At 42.1% G+C, this 12,696-nt stretch overlaps 1 protein-coding gene across 3 annotated transcripts in view; it reads left to right on the forward strand.

The window, feature by feature from the left end:
- rarga (retinoic acid receptor gamma a) overlaps positions 1-12,696 on the forward strand; it is a 58,486-nt gene that overhangs the window by 40,994 nt on the left and 4,796 nt on the right. For all 3 annotated transcript variants that reach the window (XM_028035538.1, XM_028035460.1, XM_028035614.1), the window contains 6 exons: positions 7,732-7,880; positions 8,080-8,221; positions 10,274-10,437; positions 10,664-10,840; positions 11,368-11,572; positions 12,022-12,180. In XM_028035538.1, coding sequence (XP_027891339.1) covers positions 7,732-7,880; positions 8,080-8,221; positions 10,274-10,437; positions 10,664-10,840; positions 11,368-11,572; positions 12,022-12,180 — 996 coding nt within the window. The remainder of the gene's footprint in view (positions 1-7,731; positions 7,881-8,079; positions 8,222-10,273; positions 10,438-10,663; positions 10,841-11,367; positions 11,573-12,021; positions 12,181-12,696) is intronic.

A 12,696-nucleotide genomic window follows, 5' to 3' on the forward strand; every position in this document is an offset into this window, starting at 1 on the left:
TTCAATGTGTGCTCTTTCGCAGAACCTTTCTCAACCACAACTCTTTCCACACATTCTAAATTTTACTATGTCCATATATTCATTCAAACTACAACCCAGTTAAACATCTTCTTAGATGGAGACTGCGACTGGTCGAACCAATATCTGCTGCTAAATGCTACAAAAATGTATTGCTAGGAATTGTTAAAATAAAAAAATAAAGTATGTGCTGTTAATATGTAACTACTATTGAACACTTCATTTAAACACTGTTGTGCTTAAATAAGATTAGACAGTTGTGATAGTTAGCTTCCACTACAAAAAGTTTGAATTTCATCAGCTTTGGCTGTTTTGTTTCTTTTTTTTAATGCCTGTGAATATAAGTGTTAATTTATAATTTATAACAATTCTGAAGTAATAAAACCAATGTTAACACACTCATTGATTCATTGAGCCGCTGTGGAAAATTATTTCTCTGAAGCAGAGACAAGAGGGGCATTATCACTCACACACATGACACACTCCCATGAGCAGGCAGATGGGGGAAAAAAGCACATGCTCCTCAGTGGTTTCAAACAAGCTGATAATATATTTCCTCTTTAGCATGACCTGTAGCTGATTGAGAGTTTACTGTAAATGCCCTGCGATCAGACCTGAATTAAACAGTTAGACAATAAACCAGAAAGAAAGCAGATTCCTCTTTTGTCTCAACAGAACGGTTTGTATTGTCTCAGTCAGCGATGTACTCATACGTGTTAGAGCAGTGAATCATAAGCAAAAAGAGCACACGTTCAGCTTTCTTTTTTTTCTATTCCACATGCCAATTACCCATTTAACTTCCTGTTGCGACATCTTGGAGGAGGAAATGAATCACAGAATGGCTTAAATTTAGACACTCTCATCAGAGTTTTTGAAGTCTCCGCCCAGGCACAAAGTTAGGCAACTGGTTGGCGGTTGGTTGCCAAGCAAGAGTGAAAAACTCTCGTATGCATCATTGCTCCACTGGGCCACTCAAAGCAGAAGTTTCTCAGCGACTTCTACATCTGATATGAGTCCAGGGTGTTCGTGCCAGTTTAGGGGACTGCTTCTGTTGCCAGGAAAAAGAAACAAATCACAATGTATATGCAGATCATAAATCACTCAGAGATGAGCTTTGCTGTCTATCTGTGTATTGTTTATTATAGATTTATGAATGAAGGAGGGGGTAAATAATTTCCTCTGAGCATCTGCATTTGTGGGAAGGACTCGTTCACTGCTATGTGCGGGTGAGAATGCTCACTCTAATATCAGGCTTTGTCTTTCCACGCTTTTGACCACTTCCCAAAAAAAAAAAAAAAAAATGCTGGAGTGAATACTACTGTTGTTGTTTACATTATCCTCTTTCCCCCTCGCTTCCTCTGACAGAGCGAGGGCTGCAGGCATGGCTGGGCTACTTCTACTTTTGAAGGTTTCTATTGTTGCGGGGAGGAAGCAATAGCAATTGAACGAGCGCGAGTGGCCTTGCCAGAGACAGACAGGTGAGAGCCAGGCTACAGATGGTGGGAGGAAGTCTGCGAGGACGAGAAAAAAAAAAAACAAGGATCAAAGAGACAGGGTTTCCCTCGATGACTGCTCTCTCTCCTTTTCTCTCCTCACCTCAACTGTCTGCATGCCTGCGCTCCCCGTCCGCTTCCTTGCCTGGCCGCCAGTTATTCTGTCTTCCTGACATGATCAATGGCATAGGCCAGTGCGGGGCTGCCAGGTTCGGGTTCACTCTCCAGTCACAGGAGGTGAGACGTGTTCCCCCCTGTCTTCTGGTGGGCAGATGAAGAGTCAGTTGGAGCTCACCGCAGGGACATGTGAGACAGATTTTTTTCCACAGATCTGCACTTGACTGTCTGCTTTTTTTTTTTTCTGCCTGTGCCACTCATAAAAAACCACCAACCGAAAAAAAAACCAAACAAAAAGAACCTTGATTGAAATCGTATTTCCTAGAATTTTCTTTCTCTTTTAAAGCCTCCTTCCCCGGGTTTTGTACAGGGACATTTGAAGAAAACGTTCCTCACCGAGGTTTTACGGGGGGACCGGCAGTTTGTGTGTTTGAAGCCAACTTGTGTTTCTTAAGTTGACAGGGTAGTGTGGTACAGGAAAAGAGGTGGGGCTGGTTGTTGGTGGGGGAGTGGGCGGGTGCGGGCCACCAAATGTCGGCTTGGCTGACTCCATCAAGAAAATATCAAAAGGTCCTTTATGAGGTGCTGTAAAGAAGAAAGGGTGTTTTGAAAGCGGTCAACAGCCTGCGGGGGTAATTCCACTTCTTAAAACGTGCCTCGAGGAGACATGCCTATCCCACCTGCTGCCTTTGCTGTGCTGCGCCATGTAAAGGTGTTTCTGTGTGGATAACAGAAAGTTTTCATAGGTGTTCTGGCAGCACTATGTGAGCCAGCTTTATGGCTAGGCAGCTATGAGGCACAGCCAAAATGTTTTTCATGCATTAGTCAAGGACTTTCACATCTCTTTATCTTGCATGACTTTTACTGGTTATGGCAAAATGTTGTAAATTTCTGGTGGTTTTCCCCCCAAGGGAAAATATTTCACAGAAAAAAAAAGACAAACAATGGTTGACTTTAGTCTAAACAGCATAAAAACGTGAGTGAGAAATAAATCAAGGTGAGAACTTATGTAGATACGGTATATTGATATCTGCATGTGGTAAGAAATGATCGAAGGTGATTTATGGCCTTACCAAGTGAACTGAACACCTGTAGTAACTTACGTAGCAAATCTTCTTGCATCCTTTTTAAAAGGTGTTTGCCACTTTTAATTCTTCCAATGCTTCACCCAAGAACCTAGTATTTAATACACCTGTTTGAAAGCTTGAAAAGTGTTTGTGACCCGTAAGAGAGCAGTAAGGTATGTGTAACAGCAAGGATTAAAGAGAAGTGACAGCAAATGCTGTGACGAAGATCCTCCGGAAAGACTGGTATTAAAAAGAGGAAGGAAACATGCGTGTTGTGTGGGGCCTTGCAGAGAGAGACTTGCAGTGATGGCAGGAAGATGTGGGCAGAGAGTGGGAGATTGAAGTGCACTGGCACCGCTGACTAGGGTGTGGTACTTTCTTTTCCTCTTTCACAAAGCCAGCTTCTTCGTGGAAACCTTTTAGTGCGCTCATGGTCATTCAGTCAGTATCCTGCGGGGCTGCTGCCTCTGTCACAAAATGGAGAGCCAAGGGCAGCATCAAAGACCCCACCTTTAAATGTGCCAGGGATTCTCACTGTTCACAATTCTTCCCCAATCTGCTGTCCGTCTGCTGCTACTGTCTGTCCAGTACCCCGAGCAACATGCAAGCCTTTCAGGCTTTTAATAAATGTAGACACGGGGACTTTCTTACAGTTGCACTGGGTTCCAATGAATATTTTGGTTGCAAAGAGAAAGGAGAGATTTTCTTGTTATTAGGTATTATTAAAAAGTTAGAAATTTATTGATGAGCGTGGCTAAATTGAATAAAGAGATGGACATTTTTATCATTTTTTGTACAGTTATATCACATGATAGAAAAGTTTTATTACTGCATTAGTGTTTATCACTAGAAGGAACATTTTTCTTTTTGTTGCTATTTTATCAGTTAAAGGAGGTTTTCCTGGCTTTTGAAGTAAGGTTTTTTACTGTTACAAGCCTTTAATATGTTATCCTCAGTTGATATCTCGCGTCCCTTTTTCTTTTTGCATGGATCTCGATTGGTTGGTCCAACTGGCCGATGCTAAAGCTTAACATGGAAAACAGACGTGGATTATCTTCCTGAGTGATTCACGCACTTAGAACGCAACATTAAAAATATTTCCATTCAGAAGAACTGTCAAGTATAAAAGTTGCAGGAATGTAAAAATCATATTCACTTAAACTGCATTTTTGTTTTTAAACCGCCTTACCTTTGTATTCAAGGGGCAGTACTATGTTTTTTCCTAGCACATAGTGCCATTTTACAGCATGATCATGTTAACTTGAGCAATTCATGAAAGAATCAAAGCAACATTCACGGTGTGTTTTTGATGAGGGCATAACATTATAACATAATACAAGCCTCAAAAAAGTAATTTTTCCTTTAGAAAAATAACCATGCAATGTCAATATATCTTTGGTCTAAGGGTTAGTAGAGATGAATTATTGTTTCTATAAATTGTTAGAGCATTTTTAAAGAGAAGCCTGGTTTAGTTTAGCTCTTCATGGTCTACCTGTTCATTTGGACTTACTGAATGAAGAGAGTTAAATACTGCCAGTAAGATTTGAACAGTTTGTAACCTTTTAGCTGATCCTCATAGCAAAAATCAACTTTTCACCTACAAACAGTAGTGCATGTCTGAATGATTGAATAGAAAGCCCACTGACAGCTTCAGCCTTTGCTCTAATAATAAACACTTTTAAATGACTCTAAATGGATCTGCGAGTACTATATGTTCTAAGAATAAGCTTTTGCATTCTCTGTCACATGCAGAGACGAGACTTGTGTAACAGAAAGAATAAAATAAAATAAAACAATCTGCAGGACTATTGTGAAAGAAAACTTGCTACACTGCCAGAATGTCATATGCTGCGACGCTAAGAAAAAAAAGAAAAGAAGAAAAAAAAGAGTTGTGTTGCAACACAAAACAGGAGCTGCACAGTCATGCCTTTGCTCACTATACATTACAGACACTCCCCTTTTTTTTCCAACTGAGGGAACAGAAGGCAGCTTTCGTGCTCAAGAATGTTTCAAGTTTTTATACATGACCTCTTCCTGTTCTTTCCTCGCCTTTGGAATCTCTTTTATCCTGAATGCGGGCTGAATGGCACAGTTGACTTGACCTAGAATTTTATGTAATTGACCTAGTTGAAGTCACCTTCAGCTAAACAGTTATTTCTGTCATGTGCAGTCACATTTTACATCTAATGAGGTTGTGAAGAGTGATGTACTCCACATCCCACTCAGACTGAAGCATTTAATGTTAGTGGGACAGATGGGTCAGTGTGTGTTTGTGCGTGTGTGTTTCTTAGGTAAGGGGACTAGAGGATTAGGTCTGATCAGTGCAGCTTGGCCACTTGTGCATAGAGAGCATTGCATCGATGGATTAGAGAGTAAACTGATACTTACCCTAACAGGAAGTGAACAGTGGCTGCAGATAACCAACCCATTCCTTCTTCTTGCCTCTTATCCTCTTCATGTCCCCTAACAACAGCAGCCACCCACCTATCCCACTTCTCTCATCTCATCTGTCCATCATCGGCTCTCCAGCTTTGGCCAACAGATTGTCATGCAAATGGTACCCCGGGCCTCTGCGCGCTGATAAGGAGGGCCTCTCATTTTACTGGGCTTTGTTTTCTAAACAGTGATGAGCTGGGCTGAAGAGACTAAGGAAAAGTGGCTCCAAGTAGTGGCCTGAATGGGCCCTCTCACTATGGCGCCCTGGGGTAGAGTGGGCTGAATGAGGCTCATTCTGGGAGGTGGGCTGCGGAGTCATGTTCTCAAGCAGGAACCAGGTTCAAAGTGTTGACAGAAGCTTATATATTTTCTCCATCGCTCTTGCCTTGAGTTTTCCCTAGGATTGACTTTCTCCGTCCCAGGCTCTTTTATCATTTAGACAGACTCAGTCAATGTTCATTTCTTGACGCCACATATGGTTTGTCCTTTTTTTTTTCTAAAGGGGTTGTCAGCGCTAGGTCTGGAGCCTCATTTGCTGATGTTATTATTGCATAAACAGCAGTTCATGGCACGTTCATAGGGTTTCTGCTCTCCTGCTGACCCCGCCGCTTTGTTATATTCTGGCCAGGGACATATGAGAACTGCTGTAGAAACATTCAGTGGGCGTAAACTTCAGGTTGCAGATTGATTTGCACATTTGGCTCTGAGATTGCCCTAAAAGCTAATAGAAAACATATTTTGCCTCCAGCAAGGTAGGACTTTCAAAGCTGGAATTTGAATGAATTCTTTAGAGTCAAATAAAAATGCACATGAAAACCAGATGTTTTTGCATTGGGCAATAAACTAAGAATGTCTCTATATTTCTGTTAATCTCATTAATGAGGCTGTACAGCAGAAGTCACAGCAGCGGATACAAAAGTGGTAGTGATGGTAAACTTGGTCTTGAACGAGACCTGCCCTCCCTCACAGAGCCTCGTCCCTCCCCCTCCCCTCACCTCCTCTTCCTACTTCTTCTTTTTTTTAAATCAAATTCTTTGTTTTATACTCTCCCCCCCTCCCCCCCTTCCTTTTGAAGTCTCCCTTCTCTTGTAAAAAGCCAAGCTGGTGGTTTTTGCCTCAGCCTTGAGGAGGAGACAAAGAAGGAAGGGAATTGTAGGTTAAGTTTAGGCAAGCCCTATGTGCTTTCCATTGAAGGTGACGGTAGGGGGAGGCGGGGACAGTAAAAGTTAGAATTTTAGAGCCTCTCTGTTTTTCATTTTATGATTGGCTTTTTTTACGGGCTGGGAGCCACAGCTGGTGGTGTGAATAGCTGCCCAAGGTGACCGAGTCCCAATAAAGTGCTTGCCAGCCGGGCTGGGGCCTCCAGCCCAGCCATGGGACCGCCTTTATAGGCCGCCTTACGAGCTTAGGCCTCTGTTAAAACCTGGCAGGGCTGCACTGAGGAATTTAGGGCCAGGAAACAAGAGAAAAATAGGGTTTATGTGTCAGGGGTTAGTGGGATTCAGAGTTGGGGGTAGAAGCTCGAAGGTGACCAAGGGTGAAAGTGTTTTTTGACCGTGTGTGTGTGTGCAGCGGCTTGTGTTTCACAGGGGCAACTATGGAACATATACACCACACACACATTAACCCCCCCCCCCCCCCCCCCCCCCCCCCAAAATAAAAATCAGCATATCTGAGGTTTGCTTTGAAGTGTAATGCACCGTAGAATGTGTGTACTGAGCAGAAACTGATGTCAGAAGTTCCAAGTGAAGCCATACACCATGTTGTGTAAGCCTGCGATGTTGTCACGTGCTTGTTTTGTTCCTCTTAGGCGTCTACATGAATTGTTGTTAGTGTGTGGAATGAAGAGAAGCAGGCTTTGACTTTTGGCTTCAGTGGCAAATTCAGAAACCTATCAGACTACGTGTCAATCAATACCTCGCCTGCTTACTGCTAGAAAAAAAGTAGTTTACTCTGGGTCTGTCAGGAAGTCATTATCTCTTCATTCAGCTGTGTTCAGAAGAATCAATGATATACCCAAATGTGCCTTGAAAGACTTAAAGCATGAGGGGAGTAGGAGGTCATAAGTGGCAGAAATCTATTGCCTGCTGTCATTTGCACCTCCTGTCGACAGGCAAACTAAGTTCTAGGTGACTAAATATCTACCAGAAAACTTTCCAAAGTGAAGCCGAGGATTGGAGTTTACGTCTTCTGTTCTAACGTTTCGAAAGTTGACTTCCACTCGTGGCCAGAGACTCAAGTCTCATGAGCTATCTTTATCCCCTGTAACAGAGAGTGAAGTTAAGACAAGTTAAGACATGACACTGGAGCAGTGTCATGTGGTGTGAATTTTCTCCTGTAAAAGCAGTTCCGAAAACTCCCCCCAAAAAATGTTGCCTTAAATTAAGCGGCAAGGATGGGACAGTACATTAATTGAACTGAAGGGCAAGGAGTGTCAGTCAGCTGTCAAGTTAATGTCTTAGCATGTGGTTAGACACACCCAAACATTCAAATCCGGTGTGTGAACTGACAAGCGCACATGGGGTATTTGTATTTCAGAGATGAGCTGCAGGACTACAATTAGTGACCAATTACATGCCTTTCTCTCTTTCCTCCCACAGCGGTGGAGACCCAGAGTACCAGCTCAGAGGAGATGGTACCCAGTTCGCCATCTCCCCCTCCCCCACCTCGTGTCTACAAACCCTGCTTTGTGTGCCAGGACAAGTCCTCAGGGTACCACTACGGGGTCAGTTCCTGCGAGGGCTGCAAGGTGAGAAGGACCTGTAGGAGTTTACTCAGTCTCACTTCAACTCATCTAATACACCTTTGTAGCTACTATTTTTATGCCACGTTAGAGAGGAAGAGCACCAAGTTAAATGTCATATCCTTTCTTTGATAACTATAGTCCTCTTTCTTTTCTATTTTTCTTGCCCTCGCACTCTTTTGTCTCTTGCTTCCTGATGCTTTAGGGTTTCTTCCGTCGCAGTATCCAAAAGAACATGGTGTACACCTGTCACCGAGACAAGAACTGCCAGATTAACAAGGTCACACGCAACCGCTGCCAGTACTGCAGGCTGCAGAAGTGCTTTGAGGTCGGCATGTCCAAGGAAGGTGGGTTCATTCAGCTTAGGAGACAAAAAGAGCCAGTTGTAAAACCTGGTCTGAACTGATCCACAAGCGATCAAAGGGTCTCCAAGGGTGTGCAAACGGATAGTTCAGGATTTTTGAACAAAGCAGACTTTATTGTCTTAAAACAATTGAAATCTAACAGATTTCATAAACCTTCACACCATTGTCATGTTTGCTTTGGGTGGCTTGCTACAGAGAAACTGAAGTTTATTTGCACAAGACACTGAACTTGGAGGCAGCGCACCACCAGTGTCGGGCCTGTGTGAAACACATACTGAGAATAGTGTAAAAGGTGTATACAATACCAAAACATAACAGCTATTTAACTAAATGCTGTTTCATTGATTTTTACACATTCCTTATTTTCCAGATGCTTACTTTGACTAGACACGATTTCCTTGTTCTATTCTCAGTGTTTCACACAGGAAGAACACTGGTGGCACAACACCTTCTACCTGCATTTCCTGTGTAAATAATCATCAGCTTCTATGTAAATAACCACCCAAAGCAAACACTGCAACAGTTTACAAATTCATATAAGAGGATTTGCATAAACCACTGGGATATTTTTGAGATCAGAGTTATTTTAACACAGTAGAAGTCCACTTTGGTCTTATCCCACCTCACACCCAGTGTTAGCTTTAGCTCCCCAGGCTATCTAATCTGGATTTATAGAAAAGAGGGAAAGTTATTCACTGTTTGTAAGTTTATAAGAGGACCTCTCTTCAAAAATCCTCAACCACACTTTCAAAGTCTCCTACAAGCACATTATATATATATATATATATACATATATATATATATATATATATATATTTGCAAGATATACACAGTTTGATATAATAAAAAAAGGCTTCATGGTTCGATAATAATATTGCTAAGGGAACATCTTACTCATACTTTTTCTTAATTTCTGCTGCTTGTGTCTCAGCACTAGATGTAATTTCTAGATCAAATGAGTTGGTCTTAAAAATTACTGTCTTCTAAGAGACAAGCATCATCTCAACACACTGTTTTTTTCTTTTCAGTGCTTTAATGGTATCAAGTGTCACCTTATTAGTCAACCATGAAACTAGTTGTATTTAATGTGCAATGCAGTGATGCAAATTTAATCATGCTGTGGTAACTGGTGGCCAGTGGCTTTAATTAGAAGTCGCCCCAGAGAACTGATTCTGGTTCAGGCTCCATAGAAGCTTGGACCGACTCTTTATAATACACTCGAGACTCACTGCCAACATGGAGTAATGTGCGCTTGACCGAAGTTGTTAGCACATCAATTCACTTTAGGTTGCTTTGATGTTCAGGCAAGGACTTTGGGAAACTGCAACAGAGATGATGAGTTCTTCAAGGACTGTGATCACGTTGAGGCTGGTACTGCACCAGTCATATGACTAATCGCTTCACAAAATGAATCTGACTTCATGTTTCACCTCAAAAACCTCACCCCTCTGGCTGACAGCAAACACTGACTTCATTCATGAAGACAAACGCAGGAGAAAATATGATTTAAAACTCTTGACAAAGAGAACGGCCGCAGGATTCATGCCGTTTGCAGAGTCACAGTCACCACTTTTGTGCCCTCTTTGTTTTACACTGTAAGTGCCAGTTTCTTGCCCTTTCGCAGAGCCCGGGGGGACATGTACGTGGGTGTAATGTTTGTGTGGGATGTGTGTTAAGACCGGGATCACATTGTGCTTCTGCTATTACTGGATATCCTGAGAGGAAGGAAAGTATGGGAGGCGGAGGAGGGAGAGGAGGCAGAGAGTGGACTGGCTTATGTGCGTTTGTGGACAGATTGATCGACGTGGAAGTGACTGGGTGATAGGCAGGAGATAGGTGTTGGTGTCAGTGTCTTTAAGAGCAGCTTCTGTTGCTGCTCAGTTATTGTTTCTGCTAGTTAGTGCCCAAATCGTTAAAGATCTATCATTCAGTTATTGATCTCGAGTATTGCAAACATTTAGGGATTTTTTTGCAGATTACTATCAAATCTTGGCTAGCAGCTGCTCTTTATTTACATCTTTTGTCTCCATGTAGCGGTGCGCAATGACAGAAACAAGAAGAAGAAGGATGTGAAGGAGGAGGTAGTGTTACCAGAGAGCTATGAGCTAAGTGGAGAGCTTGAAGAACTGGTCAACAAAGTCAGCAAAGCTCACCAAGAAACATTTCCTTCACTTTGCCAGCTGGGAAAATACACCACCGTAAGTCATTCTCATATCTAATGCATGGCTTAACTAATTCAGTTCCCATTAGGTTATTTGCACTGTGTCTGAATGATTGATGCGATATGTAAATGGATTTCATCTTGGTCCTTATTTGATCGATGAAAAATGGAAATGTGTTACACCTTTGGCACATTATGCAAATTGGGTGGAATATTTCCGGATGATGAAACGCACTGAACTGTGTTTGCCAATGTGCGTTCAGAACTCTAGCTCGGACCACCGTGTTCAGTTGGATCTGGGTCTCTGGGACAAGTTCAGTGAGCTCTCCACCAAATGCATTATCAAGATTGTGGAGTTTGCCAAGCGCCTGCCAGGCTTCACCACCCTCACTATTGCCGACCAAATCACTCTGCTGAAGTCGGCCTGCCTGGACATTCTGGTGAGGAATCGCTTTTTCTCAATATTGTTTTGTCAACACTCAGTTTTTAGGACAAAAATAAGGAGCTGGATGTCCCGGGCTGAGATTGTGCTGAGATTATGCTGGTATCTGGTGGGTGTAGGTGGTACTGCAAGGACGTTTGCCCTGGTAACATATAATCTAATACAGGGGTGTCAAACTCCAGTCCTCAAGGCCCACTGTCCTGCAGTTTTTAGATGTGCTACAGATACAAAACACTGGAATGAAATGGCTTAATTACCTCCTTCTTGTGTAGATAAGTTCTCCAGAGCCTTGCTAATTATTCTATTCAGGTGTGGTGCAGCACAGGCACATCCAAATGTTGCAGGGCAGTGGCCCTCCAGGACTGGAGTTTGACACCTGTGATCTAATATAACTACCATGAGCATAATTTATCTCTCTCATTAGATGTTTTGTGCTCTAGTAAGCATGTCTATCATAACCTTACACCATATTTTACCACATTCCTGTGTTTTTTTTATTTTTCACACTTTTGTTATTGCTTGTAGATGCTGAGAATCTGCACACGCTACACCCCTGAACAGGACACTATGACCTTCTCAGACGGCCTGACTTTGAACCGAACTCAGATGCACAACGCTGGGTTCGGACCACTCACAGACCTGGTGTTTGCCTTTGCTGGCCAACTTCTACCCCTGGAGATGGATGACACTGAAACTGGTCTCCTCAGCGCCATCTGCCTCATCTGTGGAGGTACTGCAATGGACATACACAAAATGATTCAGTGAGCTGCAAAGAGAAAGAATCATTGTGAATAGGCTCTTCTGAAATTTTATTTCTTTAACAAAATCAGGAATTTATGAATAAAATCTAAAATATTTCTTAACAGTCACCCAGTTTGTCAGTGGGTTAGATATGGTAAATGGCTTATACTTGCACAGCACTTTATTAAGTCCATAGGACCCCAATGACTACGTTCAGTCATTCACACACGCACAAACACACACACCCCCCCCCACGCGTGATGGTGGCAAGCTACTGGACAGTAGCCACAGCTCCCATGGAGCACTCAGTTAATCAGTCTAAGTTTTTAAGCTTTTATTATTTTAAGTGTTTTGGTATATTCAAAAATGTTCACAATTTACACATAACGCATAGAAAAAATAGTTAAATATACATTCAAAATTATATATTTTTTTCAGATCGCATGGATCTCGAGGAGCCAGAAAAAGTGGATAAGCTACAAGAGCCTCTACTAGAGGCTCTTAAGATCTACGCCCGTCGCCGTCGCCCCAACAAGCCCCACATGTTCCCTCGCATGTTGATGAAGATCACTGACCTCAGAGGGATCAGCACAAAAGGTTAGTATTTTCAGTCATTTTCTAAGAATGAGTTCATATTTTCTGACACAGTTCAGCTTCAGATTGGTTCTTGGAAGTCAGCAAGAGGAAAGTAACCATAAAATTTAAAAGCTAAGTAATATTTGTCTCGAATATCACTTTTTGCATTTGTTCAAATCACAGACTTGTTAACAGATCTGGTCAGATGAAGGTAGAGAAAATCAAGACTGGTTTGAGCAAATACTTTCCCCCAAGATCACAATGTTATCAAACTATGAAACTATGAAAACGGTTTAAGCGGATGAATAACATGCATTTTAAGTTTTATATTTTATTAATTGTAATAAATGATAAGAAGTAAGACTGAAAACAGCAAGGTGCAGCACAAAAATGTTCATACTCCTTAAACGTCTTATTTTGTTATGTTCTACACGCTTCAGGGAATTTTATTGGGGTTTTCAATGCATAATGGTAGAAATGATTCATGGTTTTCAAAACGTAACAAAGAGAGACCTTGTGAAAAGCGTGGCGTGCATT

Source organism: Xiphophorus couchianus, chromosome 1 (genome assembly GCF_001444195.1).
Source record: "Xiphophorus couchianus chromosome 1, X_couchianus-1.0, whole genome shotgun sequence".
In the NCBI taxonomy this organism is placed as follows: Eukaryota; Metazoa; Chordata; class Actinopteri; order Cyprinodontiformes; family Poeciliidae; genus Xiphophorus; species Xiphophorus couchianus.